Genomic DNA, 18,542 nt, shown 5'->3' on the forward strand with positions numbered 1-18,542 from the left:
TTTTTTTGATTTCCATTTGCTTGGTAGATCTTCCTCCATCCCTTTATTTTGAGCCTATATATGTCTTTGCACATGAGGTCGGTTGTCTGAATACAGCAACCAACGGGTCTTGACTCTTTATCCAATTTGCCAGTCTGTCTTTTAATTGGGGCATTTATCCCATTTACATTTAAGGTTAATAGTGTTATGTTTGAGTTTGATCCTGTCATTATGATATTAGCTGGTTATTTTCCTTATTAATTGATGCAGTTTCTTCATAGCATCGATGGTCTTTACAACTTGGCATGTGTTTGCAGTAGCTGGTATGGGTTGTTCCTTTCCATGTTTAGTGCTTCCTTCAGGAACTCTTGTAAGGCAGGCCTCGTGGTGACAAAATCTCTCAGCATTTGCTTGTCTGTAAAGGATTTTATTTCTCCTTCTTTTATGAAGCTTAATTTGGCTGGGTATGAAATTCTAGGTTGGAAATTTTTTCTTTAAGAATGTTGAATATTGGCCTCCAGTGTCTTCTGGCTCATAGGGTTTCTGCCAAGAGATTTGTTGTTAGTCTGATGGGCTTCCCTTTGTGGGTAACCCGACCTTTCTCTCTGGCTGCCCTTAACATTTTTTCCTTCATTTCAACCTTGGTGAATCTGATGATTATGTGTCTTGGGGTTGCTCTTCTCAAGGAGTATCTTTGTGTTGGCCTGCCTTGCTAGGTCGGGGAAGTTCTCCTGGATAATATCTTGAAGAGTGTTTTTTAACTTGGTTCCATTCTCCCCATCACTTTCAGGTACACCAATCAAACATAGATTTGGTCTTTTCACATAGTCCCATATTTCTTGGAGGCTTTGTTCATTTCTCTTCAGTCTTTTTTCTCTTATCTGTCTTCTCACTTTATTTCATTAATTTGATCTTCAGTCACTGATATCCTTTCTTCCGCTTGATCAAATTGGCTACTGAAGCTCATGTATGCTTCACGAAGTTCTCTAACTGTGGTTTTCAGCTCCACCAGGTCATTTAAGCTCTTCTCTACACTGGTTATTCTAGTTAGTTATTCGTCTAACCTTTCTCCAAGGTCTTTAGCTTCCTTGCAACTGGTTAGAACATGATCCTTTAGCTCGGAGAAGATTGTTATTACCATCCTTCTGAAGCCTACTTCTGTCAACTTGTCAAACTCATTCTCCATCCAGTTTTGTTCCATTGCTGCCAAGGAGTTGTGTTCCTTTGGAGGAGAAGAGGTGTTCTGGTTTTTGGAATTTTCAGCCTTTCTTCTCTGGCTTCACCCCATCTTTGTGGTTTTATCTACCTTTGGTCTTTGATGTTGGTGACCTACATATGGGGTTTTGGTGTGGATGTCCTTTTTGTTGTTGTTGATGCTATTCCTTTCTGTTTGTTAGTTTTCCTTCTAACAGACAGGCCTCTCAGCTGCAGGTCTGTTGGAGTTTGCTGGAGGCCCACTCCAGACCCTGTTTTCTTGGGTATCATGAGCAGAGGCTGCAAAACAGCAAATATTGCTGCCAGATCCTTCCTCTGGAAGCTTTGTCCCAGAGGGGCACCCACCTGTATGAGGTATCTGTTGGCCTCTACTGTGAGGTGTCTCCCAGTCAGGCTGCCTGGGGGTCAGGGACTCATTTGAGGAGGCAGTCTGTCCATTATCAGAGCTTGAATGCCATGCTGGGAGAACCACTGCTCTCTTCAGTGCTATCAGGCAGGGATGTTTATGTCTGCGGGAGTTGTCTGTTGCCTTTTGTTCAGATACGCCCTGCCCCCAGAGGTGGAACCTAGAGAGGTGGTAGGCCTTGCTGAGCTGTGGTAGGCTCTTCCCAGTTTGAGCTTCCCTGCCACTTTGTTTACACTGTGAGCATGGAACTGGCTACTCAAGCCTCAGCAATGGTGGACGCCCCTCCCCCCGCCAAACTCTAGCATCCCAAGTCAAGCTCAGACTGCTACACTAGCAGCGAGTAAGGCTCCGTGGGCATCAGACCCACCAAGCCAGGTATGTGAGGTAATCTCCTGGTCTGCTGGTTGAGAAGACCATGAGAAAGGTGCAATATTTGGGCAGGAGTGTACCACTCCTCCAGGCACAGTCATTCACTGCTTCCCTTGGCTAGGAAAGGGATATCCCCTGACCCCTTGCACTTCCCGAGTAAAGTGATGTCCTGCCCTGCTTTGGCTCACCCTCCATGGGTTGCCCCCACTATCCAACCAGTCCCAATGAGATCAACAAGGTACCTCAGTTGGAAATGCAGAAGTCACCCATCTTCTGCATAGATCTCAATGGGAATTGTAGATTGGAGATGTTCCTATCTGACCATGTTGGAAGTGACCTGGACTGTAATTTTATAAGGTGGCCTCAGCCAATTACAGCAGCTGTTCCCTGTCAGAGGGGCTAGAGGTTCAGTGAGAGGAGTGGAAGAGGTGCAGTGCTGTGTTTATTCACTAGAAGCAAGTGGGAGAAGTTTTTGCCTCTTTGTACTTCATCTTCTCTCATCGATTCCTCAGAAACTGCAGTGCTGGCTGCAGGGTGCTGTGGAGCTGGCATGGCCCACACAGGCAATGTGACTAATAGAAAGAACACACAGCTCTAGATGTCCATAGGCCTTACACCAACTGCCATTGAAACATTTAATCCTTGTGAGCATTTGATGATTTACTTGCCTTCAATTTGTCACAGACCTAATATTCTTTTTAAAAATAAAATATTTTAAACATATGAAACATTATGGAGAATGGCATGGGAAATACCCATGTATGCACCACCCAGCTTAACAAATGCTCTACTGTTGTTTCTAACCATGGTCTCTTTGAAGAGCTCTTTTGTCTTTCAATGTCTCTTCCTTGTTTGGCCCACATTATCCTTTATCATATGAAGACTTGGTTGGCTCCTGTGTCAGTCTCTTGCTGTGTGTCATACCTAATGAACTAGAACCTAAGATTGCTGTGTATTGTACAACTAGGGTATTATGTAATGTCAGGATCAAAGTCTGGCTTCCTGGGTTGGGCTCCAGCTGTAGAATAAGGTTGATCAACTCTGTGTTTTCCACACAGCTTTTATGATGGTCGACTGCCTGTGCTGGCTATCACAGATCCCAACATGATCAAAACAGTGCTAGTGAAAGAATGTTATTCTGTCTTCACAAACCGGAGGGTAAGCATTCATGTGTTGAAATTAAAATGCTGATTGATTGATTAAGATTATATTTTGAAATTCTTATCTATTCATAGACAGTTGCCTAAAAAATGTACAAGAAGGTTCCATGTCCACTTCATCCTGTCCCCACCAATGGTAACACCTTGCAGTCTTGCATAACTATAAATACAGTATATTCACATTCTATAGTACAGGAAATCGACATTGATACAGTTCACAGAGCTTATTCAGATTTCACCAACTTTATGTGCCCTCATTTGTGTTCTATGCAAATTTATCACAATCATAGATTTGTGCAATGACCAGCATGATCAAGATGCAGAACCCATTTGCATTCTATGCAAATTTATCACATTAGTAGATTCGTGCAACGACCAGCATGATCAAGCTGCAGATCCACTCTGTCTCCATGTGGCTCCCTCCTGCTTTCCTACAGTGACAAGTCTTTTTCTTTGGCAGGGTCCATATCAGAGCAAACTTTTTAAAATTTTGAGGTGGCCAATGTATTAATATTTCCTTTTCTGGACTGTGCTTTTGGTGCCAAGTTTGAAAGTTCTTTGCCAGCCCTCCTTCCTATATTGCTGTTTTTTTCTAAAAGTCATAAAATTTAATGCTTTACTAAATGTAACTCTATTATCCATTTTGTGTGTTTTTTTTTTTTTTTTGCATAAGGTATGAGATTTAGATCAAGCGTCATTTTTTTTGTTGTTGTTGTTGTTGCTTATGGCTGTCCAATTCTTCCAATGCCATTTTTGGAAAGGTGGGCATATTGTTAAAAATCACCTGGGCATACTTCTTTGCATCTCTCATGTACTACTCTGTCTCATTGATCACTGTGTTTATTATTCCACCAATACCACACTGTGGTGACTCTAATAGCTGTACAGTAACTCTTAACATCATGTAGAGTGATTCTTCCCACTTTAATTGACTTATTTTTCTCAGATTTGTTTCAACTCTTCCTGGTCCTCTGCTTTTCCATAAAAATTTAGAATGAGTTTATCAGTGTCTACAAATAAACGTGCTGTTATTTTGATGAAAACTGAATTAAATATGTAGACCAATTTATGGAAAATTTGTATCTTTACTGTTTGGTCTTTCAATTCATGAACATAGTATGCCTTTCCATTGCCTTAGGTTTTCTTTGATTGCTTATAACATTTTGTAGTTTTCAGCATAGAGATCCTGTACATGTTTTGTTAGATTTACAGCTAAATTATTTCATTTTTGTTGGAATGACTATAAATGATATTACGTTTTTCTTGTATTTTCAGATATTGATTGTTGTTACACAGAAATGTGCTTTGTTTTTGTGTGTTGATCTGGTATCCTAGAACCTTGCAGAACTGGCATAGTAGTTCTAGAAGTCATTTTGTATATTCCTTGAGATTTTACATATTGTCAATTATGTCACTTGAAAATAGAGACAATTCTCTGATTTCCTTTCCAATCTGTATGCCTTTTATTTCTTTTCTCTTGTCTATTGCACTAGGACTTCCCAGTATAATGTTGAGTAAATGTGGTGAATTTTTGAATTGTTCCTAATCTTAGGAGGGAAGCCTTTGGTCTTTGATCATTAAGCATGATTTTGATGAAGTGGGCTGTTTTCTTTTTCTTTTTTTGTAGATTCTCTTTATCAAATTGAGGAATTTTCTCTCCCTAGTTTCCTGAGTTTTTATCATAAATGAATGCTGGAAGTACTCATTATAAAAAAATATGGTTAGGAAGACGAAAGAAAGTTTCAAGCGTGTTGGCTTGATAGGCCAGTTCCAAGTTGGCAAAAATAATTATCTCTTTTTTTTCTTTCTATCAATGGAATAAAAAATTAAGAGAAAAGAATGTCTATGAAATCATGTTATTTATTCAAAATATGTTCCTAGTTTTAAAGGTATTACCTACTATTTTTTTTTAAAACCACCACATCGAGGCACCTCTTTTTCACATTGCCCATGCTGTAGGAGAACATACTGACAGCTCGTCTGAGGCAACATACAGTCCACCAAAGTCACCTGCTTGTCTGTCTCCCCTCCTTCTCTACACTGCAGAAGTGATAGGTCTTGATTCTGTCTGTTCTACTGGAAGAACACGTTCCCTACCATGTGGATACTCTGCATGTAAAAGGTGACTGGGTTATACAGGCTGGAGACCACATCAGGTGGCTGGGTCTCCCGAATGCTGTCCCCCCACACAAATACATCCCAGGACACTGGGCATCTGGGATAAATCTCTATTGAGCATCTAGCATAGGGCCTGTCACCTAGTAGACGGTCACTAAATAATTGTTGAATACGTGATGCCTGTTTAACACATTTTCTACAACCATGGAGATGTCCACAACTGATGTAGGACAGAATATTTCTGTTTGAACTCTAGCCTTTTGGTCCAGTGGGATTTATGAAAAATGCCATCTCTGTAGCTGAGGATGAACAATGGAAGAGAATGCGATCGTTGCTGTCTCCAACCTTCACCAGTGGAAAACTCAAAGAGGTATGAAAACAACATGAGTTTTAATAAGAAACTTAAAGAATGAACCTGGTGGGGACAGGTATAAAGTAAGATCACAGTCCCTTTCCAAGGGGTAGTCCACTGAATTTGAGCTTCCTAAAAATGGTATTTTATCATTATGTGCAGAAAAGACATTACAAAATTCATTATAAAATGTCACTTACTGCTCCATGCTGGGGAAAGCCATGTCCTTCTGGGACTAGAGTCTGCAATTTAACTATGGGTGGTGTTGTGTTTTGTGCTTAGATGGTCCCTATCATTGCCAAGTATGGAGATGTGTTGGTGAGAAATCTGAGGCGTGAAACAGAGACAGGCAAGCCTGTCACCTTGAAAGAGTAAGTAGGAGCACAGCCTTGCGGTTCTGAGCTGTCATGATCCCCTCCAGCTGCCTGCCATGGAGCTGATATTCCCACTGTTGGGTTATTCCAGTGACCAGACAAAAGGAGGGCTGTGGTAATGCAACTTCAATGGGTCTCCCAAGATGGGGAAGCTCCAATGAGATGGGGCAGCTGGAGGAAAAGGATCTTCTCCCCTGTGCACAGGGACCAGGGTTTACATATCCATTAAATCGTCACCTTGGATATTCTGGAAAACTAAATACATCCTTAGGGGAAAAGTGTGATTGTGCCAAATTTTAAGCATGGAGTGTATGGGATGGTGGAAGGGGAAGGCACTTGGTATCTGTTGGTTGGCAGTGAATAGGGTGGGAAAGTTATAATGGAGAACTTAGAATAACTTTGATCCTTTCATGTTTTTTTCTGAGGATATCAGTAGAATACTAAATATTAAACATTCCCACCACTTCTGCTTCCTCTGGTCTCAAGGAGAGAAGGTGGTAAAAACGCTATAGGTAGAGCAAGCCTATTATTTGCTGTCTACACTTATGCAGGAGCAACAGGTGTAATCTGAGCCTGTCCTAGGCAGACTGGGATATGTGGTCACTCACTATAGAAATTTCCAAATCAAATTTTGAGAGATTCTTTTTTTTAAACAGAACATTCTTGGTCATTATATTTTACAAAAATAATTCTGCCTTCAGGGCAACTTCAGCTCACCACAGCTGGGGATAGTGGAAATTTCCAAAGCTTGAGCAGGGAGTATAGAGAATAAGGATGATATTCCTAGGAACTCAGAACAGGGTATTGTTGCTTTGTAAAGTGCTGAAGAGGAATCAGCTCTGGGCATAGAGTCTGTAGTCAGGCAATGCCACCTTTCTTGAGCCCCTTAGGAAGAGTTAATTATTCTACTCTTGTCCTGCTGAAGCACAGTGCTTACGTATCTTATATCATCCACACTCAACACCTGCTACTACAGTTTTCTGATAATGGGTTTCTGTCTTCCTATGACTGGGCTCCTTGACCTCAGAGGTAAGTCTAATTCAGTCAAGTATCTCCATCACCCCCAGTGTAGGGCCAGCTGCATCACTGGCACCCGATAACCACCTTCTGATGGAGTGTGATGGGACATGATCCAGTAGATAGTTCTGAAAGTCTGTGGCTATTTATCTGTCTTGACTGGACATGTGGATTTCCTGTTGCACGTATAGTGAAAGGATTGTAAAGAGGTGCTGATTTTTATTTTCCACATCTTTCTCCACTCAGTGTCTTTGGGGCCTACAGCATGGACGTGATCACTAGCACATCATTTGGAGTGAACATCGACTCTCTCAACAATCCACAAGACCCCTTTGTGGAAAACACCAAGAAGCTTTTAAGATTTGATTTCTTAGACCCATTCTTTCTCTCAATAAGTATGTGGACTACTATTTCCTTTTCTCTCCTCCTCTCTGAAAAATAACTGCTTTATTGAGATGTAAATCACCATGTAATTCATCCACTTAAAACGTACAGTTCAATGATTTGTAGTACATTTGAAGATATGTGTGACCATCATCATTTTAAACTTTAAAACGTTTTTTGTCAATCTAGAGACCTCATACATTTTTAGCTATCAACCCCCTGCCACAAACCCTGTCATCATATGTAACCACTGATCAGCTCTCTGCTTTTATAGATTTGCCTATTCTGGACACTTCATAGAAATGATATTAATTTGTCAGGGTTTTTTTGTATTCTCTAGTTCACGAATTTGTACTTTAGTCTGTATTATTTTCTTTCTTCTGCTGGCTTCAGGCTTAGTTTGCCCTTCTTCATTTACTGTGTTGTGGCATGAATGTAGATGATTGATTTGTGATTTTTTGTTCTCTAAATTTAGACATTACAGCTATAAATTTCCCTCTGAGCAATTTCTTTGCTAAATCCCATGAGATTGTGGCCTATCACAGCTTAATTTTTGTTCACCTCAAAACAGTTTCTATGTGCCCTTTTGGTTTCTACTTTGACTCATTGGTTACTTAAACGTTTATTCTTTAACTTCCACATATGTGTGAGTTTCCCAATTTTCTTTCCCTTATTGATTTTAGCTTTATTCCATGATAGGTGACAGAGATACGCTGTGTTATTTCTGTCTTGACTACCTACTATTTCTTGAACAGCAAGATTAATTTTGAGCTTCAGATTATGATTTGGGTTATTCTAGGAGACTCTAGTCCAATAGATAAAGGCAAAGAGATTAAGGCATTGAATTTTCTTCCTTTTATCATTCAAAAGATGCACAAGGGGCTGCTGATCTCACTGCTGTAGTGGTGGTCCCTATGCATAGACCTGCCCTTGCTCAGCCACTAGCCTGTGAAAGCGCAAAAGTCATAGAAGTCATAGAAGGAATGGCTTCCAGTTGAGAACTTTGATGTCTTTTACTCTTCTGATGGGTAGAGAAAATTAGAATTGCTCCAGGTAAATTTTGCATTTTCACAGTGGATTTCTTTTTCTGTTTTTGTTTTGGTTTTCCTACAGCTATCTTCCCATTTCTCACCCCAATTCTTGAAGTATTAAATATCTCTGTTTTCCAAGAGAAGTTACAAGTTTTTTAAGAAAATCTGTAAAAGGATAAAAGAAAGTCGCCTCAAAGATACACAAAAGGTAAACTCTGGTGGCAGTTATAGGAGTGTGTTTAGTTTTTCATAATTTTTTAGATAATATACATATGATTGGTGCACTTCCCTGTATGTTTTTAAAGAATGATTTTAACGTAAAGACTACTCATGTTTAGAGCAAGAGAATTCATTTGGTAGGAATGCAGAAAGTGGAGTTTGGAGAAGGAGATATGAGAATGAGTCAGAGACAGCACATAAAATTTGATATCAGACACAACAGTTAGCATGCCATGGCATAAATTTTATTGAGATAAAACTTTACCACTTTATTTCCCTTCAGTAAATTGATAGAGGATAAACATTACTGTTTGGAAATATATCTTACTGGTATTATGCTTTCCCCAGATCATAGATTGGTGGACTTATTTCAAGTACAAACCTGTTATTTTACCCATTCTCCAATGAAAGGCCCTATCAGGCCACCTGCTGAAGTGTAGTGTGGGTTAAATTTGAGCCATCTCACATGATAGCCAGATTTGTTTCAGGAAAACATCCTGCTTTCCAAGGATTTAGAAGGATATTTTTTTCACTGGTAACTCAGGCAACACCCATCAGATTTCTGGTCTTCAAGGACCCATACTCTGAAGGGAGATCAAGGACTGCTCTTCTGATTTACTTCTGACTTCAGGAGCCACTTTCTGTCAATGAAATTTCTCTTTTTGCTTCTAGCGCCGAGTGGATTTCCTTCAGCTGATGATTGACTCTCAGAATTCGAAAGACACTGAGTCCCACAAAGGTATCCAAAGAGTGCTTCTGGGGGCTACTGGGGGGGCACTCGGAGGGAGGTCCTTGTTCTGAAAATGTACAGGAAGTATTCCAGGAAGATGAGAATTTCTGCCACATAGCAGAATGACACAGTTTGGGATGTTATAAATGGTAGCTGGAGGCACTTTCTAGAGGCATACAGGCATAGATAGCCACGTTCTAAGATTAAAGGGCAACCTAAGCAAACCTGGCATGCTAGAAAGTCAGTCAGCGGTCTGTGGATCACCTACATCAGATCAAATGCCAGTTCTCGGCCTCCTCCAGATCCAATGAATCAAAACTTCTACCTGTAAATTTATTAGGTTGCTGCAAAAGTAATTGTGCATTTTGCCATTACTTTTCATTGCAGAAAAAAGCAATGAAAAGTAATGGCAAAATCCTGCAATAACTTTTGCAGCAACCTAATACATCTAACATCCAATCAGGAGCCACACTGTTCCAATAAGGGTGATTTTAGCTGAAAGTATGTTCAATCAGGTTAATCCACTGCAAAGTTATTTTCTCCTTTGGAATGGCTTAGTAACTTGTGGGGAAAACCTCTGAGACTGTGTAAATATCCTCTTTGTCTTCAATGTTTCACCTACTAATTTTACAAGCCATGTATGGTTTTTACCGAAGTCACTATGACTATGACTGTGGTGAAATGATGACCATGGTCAATTTCAAGCCACCAAGACTTGGCAACCATCTCATAAAATTCCTGAATATTTAACTATTGGTTCTAGAGAGCAGGACTGGACTGACTGCAGCATATCGCTTTAAATATGTCTGTGTCTACATCTACTTTTGTCTGTATGTCTATCTATGTATCTATGCATCTATCTATCTATATATCTATCATCTATCATTTATCTGTCTATCATCTATCTACTTATCTATTATCTATCTATCATCTATCTATTCATCTGTCTATCCCAATACAACTTGCTGTGATAAAGGAAATAGTCTATTGTTTTACTGTTTCATATAGAAATCAAAGACACATATGGCTTTTTAGCACTGCATATATGGCTACTGCCACTGAAGATCAATTTTAAATGGTATTTCAGTTTAATTGAATACAATTTGATTTTCAATAGCCACTAGTAGATAGTGGCTACCATATTGGACAGCAGAGCTCTAAACTTTGAGATTATAGTTCAATTTCACATCAGTATCATCAGGTTCATGATATCTGAATGCAATGATTAGGTAGTTGAATTTACCCACAACTGCATCACAGAAGTCTTCACTGGTAAATCACAGCTCTGTCAACCTTTCTCACACTCCTTTCATATTGGTTTTAGTTGTGAATTACATTGTTGGAGCAGGCACCATATTTATTTCTGTGTTCTAGGTCTTTAAAAGTCCTAATCCAGTCCTGATCAAACAGACCAGTGATGGACCACCCTGACCTTCCCTCAGGAGAAAACCAGAAGGGGGGCCAACTTGTCATCATAGGAGCTTATGCTATCTTAATGCCATTCATCAGATTGCAATCAACACCACTCATCTAGCTTTTTGTCCATCTCTCATCTTGTTTTTTTTTTTTTTTTTTCTGAGATGGAGTCTCACTGTGTCGCCCAGGCTGGAGTGCTGTGGCATGATCTCGGCTCCCTGCAAGCTCCGCCTCCAGGGTTCATGCCATTCTCCTGCCTCAGCCTCCTCAGTAGCTGGGACTACAGGCCCCCGCCACCACGCCTGGATAATTTTTTGTATTTTTTAGTAGAGACGGAGTTTCACCATGTTAGCCAGGATGGTCTCAGTCTCCTGACCTCGTGATGGGCCCGCTTCGGCCTCCCACAGTGCTGGGATTATAGACGTGAGCCACCGTGCCCGGCTCCATCTCTCATTCTTGTACATCCTGAGATAGTCAATTCTGAGAACTGTAGCCTAGATCTATCACCTGATGCCTCTCAAAGATATAATCCATGCTTCTCAAGCTGGGCTATGCACACAAATCACCGCATCTTGTGAAAGTTCAGATTTTGAATCAGTAGTTCAAGGGTGGGGTTTGAGATTTTGCATTTCTAATGAGCTCCCAGATGCTTCTGACCCATGGACCACACTTTGGGTACCAAGAGGTGGTCTGTAGTTCAATATTGGTCCCTTAAGTTCCCTCAAACATATCTACGGGAAATGTCCTTTAATTTTCCCTACATTTAACCACTAATATTGCAAATTCTCTCAAAGTTTGTCAAGGTATATTGTAGCTAAAATAAATTACATTTTTCTTGGGGGAGAAGACTACCTCATATTAACTTACAATAAAGTATTTTAAGGATCATTCAAGGAGCACACCCATAACACTGAGTATGTTATGAAGAAATGCTCTCTCTGGAAATTACCCAGCTGTGCAGGTGGCGGGGATGGCGTGAGGAGGAGTGGATGGCCCACATTCTCGAAGACCTTGGGGAAAACTGGATTAAAATGATTTGCCTTATTCTGGTTCTGTAAGACACACATCAGAGTGAAACCACCCCAAGTGTACCTCTGAATTGCTTTTCTATTTTTTCCCTTAGGGATTTGAGGGCTTCACTTAGATTTCTCTTCATCTAAACTGTGATGTCCTACATTGACCTGATTTACCTAAAATGTCTTTCCTCTCCTTTCAGCTCTGTCTGATCTGGAGCTCGTGGCCCAATCAATTATCTTCATTTTTGCTGGCTATGAAACCACCAGCAGTGTTCTTTCCTTCATTATGTATGAACTGGCCACTCACCCTGATGTCCAACAGAAACTGCAGGAGGAAATTGATGCAGTTTTACCCAATAAGGTGAGTGAATGATACATGGAGAAGGAGAGATGAGGTGAAGCCTTAGCAAAAATGTCTCCTCACCACTCCCCAGGAAAATTTTAATAAAAAGCATAATCACTGATTCTTTCACTGACACTCTGTAGGAAGACTCTGAAAAGAAAAGAAACATAGGGAATTGTTGCTATTGGCAGAAGCATAAGATCTTTGTAAAACAGTGCTGTACCTGGTTCATCTGCTTTCTGTTACCACAATAATGCTAAGGAAAAAACCTCAAAAAACCTCAGTGGCATCTAACAATAAGCATTTATTGCTCACACTCATTTCACATTGGTTTTGGTTGTGAATTATGTGGTTGGAGCAGGCACCGTAGTGGTATGTGATGTTCCCCTCCCTGTGTCCACACATGGACACAGGAATTTGCTCTTTTTATCTGTTTTTACTTTCTTGATTACAGACGTGTGACCTTTTTTTTTGGAAAGGTGACAATCACTTTCTCATATTTTATTTGATGCTAGTGGTCATAGCCTATTAGTCAAACCACTACATGGTTATGCTAAGGATTTCAGTTCCTGGGGTGAGAGCCATCCCGAGTATCTCCCCACTTCATGACTCTTCCACACATCATGGTTGGATAGTGAGCTCTGCTGATATTGGCAGGACCTGCTCTGGTCTGGCTGGGGTCTGACGGAGCCTGGCCCTGGGTGTGCTGCGCAGGCTGACCCAGCTCTTCCCACACCTATCTTATGTTCCAGTCAGGTAGTAACTGGTGAAGAAGCCAGGCTAGGAACCAGGGTATCTGTCTCCTGAGCTAGTCTTAAAACTCAATAATATTGCTTTCCAAATATAACACCAAACATTAGGTGCATATCACCTCCACTGTTTTCAGACCTCTGCCAAAACTGGGATTCTTTGTGGCATGAAGAGACACGGCTTTGGGGCTGGCAGTGAGGTGAACACAAAGGAATGTTCTTTAGAGATTACAGTCCATCCCTGAAGCAACAACTAGGAGACTGTTTCAGCAAGTGATGACAGGGCTGCATGGGGTTCTATCCTCCTTATAACTTCCACTAGCACTGAAATCGTGTGCTTTGGTTACATCCAACCAGAACCTTCTTTGTCATTTTTGGGATAGAAAGGGACTAGTTTGTCCTCAAATTATTTTATAGGGATTTTATATAATATAGTGTTTCTCTCCACACTTTATGTATATAACAAAAGTCCTCCTTTTATAAGTGTGTACATATAAAATACAAATCCTGCTTTGTAACTCTTTTGTTTTATATGTATAAGCAGGACTTTGCAACCAATAATCCTTGTGTAGCACAGATAATTTGTTTTGTTTTGTTTTGTTTTTTGTATATTTGTATAACAAATTTACAAAGGGAGCATATTTGTATAAACACACACACAAGGGAAACACTAAAAATATTCCATGAATTGACTGTAAATCTTTCTTTTTTAGTATTATTATTATTTTACTTTAAGTTCCGGGGCACATGTGCTGAAAGTGCAGGTTTGTTACATAGGTATACATGTGCCATGGTGGTTTGCTGCACCCATCAACTCGTCATCTACATTAGGTATTTCTCCTAATGCTATACCTCCTCCAGCCCCCCCTCCCCACACCTCCAACAGGCCCCGGTGTGTGATGTTCCCCTCCCTGTGTCCACACATCAACACAGGAATTTGCTCTTTTTATCTGTTTTTACTTTTTTGATTACTGACGTTTGATCTACTTTTGAAAGGTGACAATCACTTTCTCATATTTTTTTGATCTTAGTGGTCATAGGCTATTAGTCACATTTGTTTCCATGAGAAACCAAAACCACTACACGGTTATGCTAAGGATTTCAGTCCCTGGGGTGAGAGCTGTCCCAAATGTCTCCCCCTCTTCATAACACCTCCACGCATCTCAGTGGGCCACTGAGCACATCAACGGGCACGACAGTTATTAAAACACTTTATAAATGCTTCGATCCTTTACCAGTATGAGTTAGTCTCTGGAGCTCCTAATACTTCAGTAGTACTGCATGGAGTGAGTTAAAAGTTAATTCAAAATCTCAATTTATCCAAATCTGTTTCTTTCTTTTCAGGCACCACCCACCTATGATACTATGCTACAGATGGAGTATCTCGACATGGTGGTGAATGAAACGCTCAGATTATTCCCAATTGCTATGAGACTTGAGAGGGTCTGCAAAAAAGATGTTGAAATCAATGGGATATTCATACCTAAAGGGGTGGTGGTGATGATTCCAAGCTATGCTCTTCACCATGACCCAAAGTACTGGCCAGAGCCTGAGAAGTTCCTCCCTGAAAGGTACAAGGCCCCTGGGAAGGGAGCCCTCCCTCAACCAGCCTGGTTCAAGCATATTCTGTCTCTCTTAATCTACAGGACGGTCATGGGTTTATGTAATTATTTGCTTGTCTTTTTATATTTAGAAGTTTTTTAAATCATCAAATTGATTATTGTCACACTTTACAAACCACAGACTAGAAAAAAGAAAACTACAGCCATCCACAGTCCCAAAAACTTAAGATGAAGGTCATCAATTATGTCCTTATGGGTCATAAGTGTCTAAAATATAAGGACTCTTTTAGAAACACATGATCACAATGCTATTATTATGTCCCCCAAATGAATATTTTTTCATAAATATAATCAAATATTTAGGAATCAAGTTTGAATAAAAAACATGGGTCTAATCTTCAAAGAATTTATAGCTTAGTGGAACAGACAGACAAAGAAAGCAGTGATGATACTGCTTTGCACTGGTACAGTAGCATCATACGCCCGTGTACATTATCTGACTTAAACTATTCTATGGAGGCGTGGGGGAGAAAGAGGGAGAGATGGAGAGAACAAGGAGGAGAAGGAGAGATAAGACAAGGTAGGGAGGAGAAGGAGGAGAATTAGAAAAACAAGAGAGGAGACGAGAAGGAAAGTGCAAAATAACAATTTTGAAACAGTGCAAGACAATTTCCCCTTCTTCTTCATGATCAACATAAGCGTGAGTTGAAGCAGGAACCTACTTTTCCATCACTCAGTCTCATCACTTACGTGCCTTTTATAGTGTGAACACATCACCACCCTGAATATAATTTCAGTATTTAGAAATAAATATTCTTTGCAACACTATTTATCTCATCTCAACAAGACTGAAACCTCCTATAGTGTAACGAGAGTAGAAAGGATCTGTAGCTTACAATTCTCATAGCAAAATAAGCATAGCAGGATTTCAGTGACCAGCCCACAAAAGTATCCTGTGTACTACTAGTGGAGGGGTGGGCCCCAAGTGAGAAACCTTACATGTAACTCTTAGGGGCATTATGTCATTAACTTTTTAAAAATCTACCAATATGGAACCAGGTTCAGCAAGAAGAACAAGGGCAACATAGATCCTTACATATACACACCATTTGGAAATGGACCCAGAAACTGCATTGGCATGAGGTTTGCTCTCATGAACATGAAACTTGCTCTAATCAGAGTCCTTCAGAACTTCTCCTTCAAACCTTGTAAAGAAACACAGGTTAGTCAATTTTCTATAAAAATAATGTTTTATTAAGAATTCTTTTAACCTAAAGGTCTATATTTTTTAAAAAGAATATGCTTGTTTAATCTTTTACTAATTTGTTCTATGGGCCCAGGAATCAATTTGGACCCATCTGTGATCTTTGAGGGCGCTCCAGTTCTGGAGGTCAAAAGCCGTAGCATTAAAAACATCATGTGAAGTCCATGTAGATTAGCATGGCATGATTATCTGCAGTCTCCTTGAACTTGAGCAAAGTTTAAGTTCAGTTTCAAGTCGATTGGAAAGATGGGGAAGTATTTTGCACAATCATAAAGTGCAATGATTACCTTGTTGTGACTTTCGAATGCTGCTCTCCCCTACCAGAACTTGTAGAAACTCTCTTATGACAGTGGCTCCCAACCACTTACTGTACCTTGGAATCACCAGGGAGCTTTAAAAATTCATGATGCCTGGGATATCACAGAAATTCTAAACTAATTTTACCAGAGTGTAGCTTTAAAAGCTCCCCCATTGCTTCTCATCTGAAGACAAGGTTGAGAATGACTAATTTAAGGCATTTCTGGTGGACATGAAGGACTACCACAGTCCAAGGTCATCCTGACTGACCTCACCTTCCAGGTGCCTAGCTCCATTCAGTTGGGCTCCATTTCAACCCAGTTATAACTCTATTAATGTTGTTCCCTTTCTCCTCATTTTGTTCTTATCTTTCAAGTCCTAGTTCAATTCCCAAGCCCCTCCAAAGTGTCTTCTCCTCCTAGTCCAGGGCCCATTTACTTCTCTGCTCTGTTATTGGATACTGGAGGCTATTATATAATTTCACAATTTGCCATTGAATCATTGAGTTTTATTCTCTATATTTTCTCTGTATCTAAGAATGTCTTCCCACCTCCATTAACAATATCCTCTATTTTATTCCTTTTAAAATATCCCAGTGGTGCCTTGCAAGGGACTGTATCTAACGCAAACATTTGGTCAATGTTTAAGGAGTGATGTGCAGTTGATGGCTTGCATACATATATTAAGCTACTTAATGTGAACCTTTAACAAATGCTATTCGTGCATATGCATGTGTGTGTGTGTGTGCGCACATGTGCGCATGCATGTCTGTCTGCAGTGAAAACATTCATGGGTTTTGAAAATTTTTAAATAATAAGGTGTTATATTTATAGAAAGATTTGAAATATTTTCTCTGAAGAAGTTAAAGAACAGATGTCACTGATTCATATTAAACAAGACCCTATAAATCTTATTTCTAAGTCTCACATATTTATTATTCAACTCCACCCCTTAAGTAGGCTTTCTATATAGGAGAGGAAGAAGATAAAAATAGTTTCCATATTATTTTTGTATTCTGTATTATTGGTGGCTTTAGGCCAGCTGTGTAGCTATCCTATAAGTGCTCAGACAGGGGACTCAGCCCTGAATAAAAGTGGTCCTCTGGCACACCGGGGATGGGGAAGGTACTCCTTGGTAAGCTCCCAAGCTGGCACTTCTTGATCTCCATGGCCATTTTCATGCCCGTTCCTCCATGGTGATCAGAATATCACTCTGTTGTGTCCCCTCAATACTGAAGCAGTGTCTCAATAAGAATGGGGCTAAAAGTTGAGTCAAAACACTGTAGGAATTGAGAGGTTCCCCACTTGCACTACCCTTAGGAGCCAAGAGGAGATGATAAAAAATAAAACGATGATGCTTCCTGAAGGTGTCTTCCCATCTTTACACTGGACGGGTTCAACTGGGAGGAATTACTGGACTCTGGAAGTTGAAGACTGTCCATATAATTAAAATGTACAATAACTACTCAGGATTACCTTGCAAGTTTCAACATATACAAAATTAACTTTATATGACTCTTCAAAAATAGTTTGCCATCATGCCTAATAATCTGGTTTAAATTTTTAAAACTCATCCATTTTACTTAAAATTTAAATCAATAAAGAACACAGGTTCCCATGAATTTGTCTCAGGCCTGGCACAGAAGAGTACTCCATAAATATTTTGTTAAATGATAGATGATGAATGCTCTCACTATCCAATCTTCACACATCTTATAGAATAAGTACAAAGAATCCAAGATTTATAGTGCTGAAAGTAGTTTTTATATGTTTACAAGCATTATTGTCATTACTGCATTTTTTTACTTTGATGCTATACTTTCTACTTTTGCTTTATTTAATGCTACTCAATATGCTTTTTTAACTGTTGCAGATCCCGCTGAAATTACGCATAGGAGGACTTCTTCAAACAGAAAAACCCATTGTTCTAAAGATTGAGTCAAGGGATGGGACCGTAAGTGGAGCCTGAATTTTACTAAGGACTTCCACTTTGCTCTTCAAGAAAGCTGTGCCCCAGAACATGAGAGACCTCAAATTACTTTGTGAATAGAACTCTGAAATGAAGATGGGCTTCATCCAATGTACTGAATAAATAACCAGGGATTCTGTACATGCATTGAGCTTTCTCCCTGTCTGTGTATAGTGTTATACTTGGGAATATAAAGGAGATGACCGAATCAGTGCAGGGGAGGTAGATTTGGCTCCTCTGCTTCTCATAGGACTATCTCCAGCCTGGTTCAAGCACCCCTAGTTAGCACCATTAACTCCTCCTGAGCTCTGATAAGAGAATCAACATTTCTCAATAATTTCATCCACAATTCTTAATGAAAATAAGAATTATTTTGATGGCCCTAACAGTGACATTTATATCTCATGTTTTACCTGGAGTATTCTATAATAAGTTTTATATTAAATCAATAAAGATCACTTTACAAAAGTATTATCAGATGCTTTCCTGCATATTAAGGAGAAATCTATAGAACTGAATGAGAACCAACAAGTAAATTTTTTTTTTTTTTTTTTTTTTTTTTTTTTTTTTTTT

The 18,542-nt window shown here is 39.7% G+C and overlaps 1 protein-coding gene across 1 annotated transcript in view; it reads left to right on the plus strand.

Moving 5' to 3' along the window:
* Nucleotides 1-18,440, plus strand: part of CYP3A4 (cytochrome P450 family 3 subfamily A member 4) — a 31,821-nt gene extending 13,381 nt beyond the window's left edge. Inside the window, 12 exon segments of the mRNA XM_017886088.1 lie at nucleotides 3,028-3,127; nucleotides 5,504-5,617; nucleotides 5,882-5,970; nucleotides 7,237-7,385; nucleotides 8,488-8,529; nucleotides 8,532-8,570; nucleotides 8,573-8,613; nucleotides 9,297-9,363; nucleotides 11,987-12,147; nucleotides 14,223-14,449; nucleotides 15,500-15,662; nucleotides 17,874-18,440. Of these exon segments, the coding sequence (XP_017741577.1) occupies nucleotides 3,028-3,127; nucleotides 5,504-5,617; nucleotides 5,882-5,970; nucleotides 7,237-7,385; nucleotides 8,488-8,529; nucleotides 8,532-8,570; nucleotides 8,573-8,613; nucleotides 9,297-9,363; nucleotides 11,987-12,147; nucleotides 14,223-14,449; nucleotides 15,500-15,662; nucleotides 17,874-17,969 (1,288 nt within the window). The 3' untranslated portion in view covers nucleotides 17,970-18,440.
* Nucleotides 18,441-18,542: the final 102 nt, after the last annotated feature.

Source organism: Rhinopithecus bieti, unplaced genomic scaffold, assembly GCF_001698545.2.
Source record: "Rhinopithecus bieti isolate Rb0 unplaced genomic scaffold, ASM169854v2 scaffold_14454, whole genome shotgun sequence".
Classification (NCBI taxonomy): domain Eukaryota; kingdom Metazoa; phylum Chordata; class Mammalia; order Primates; family Cercopithecidae; genus Rhinopithecus; species Rhinopithecus bieti.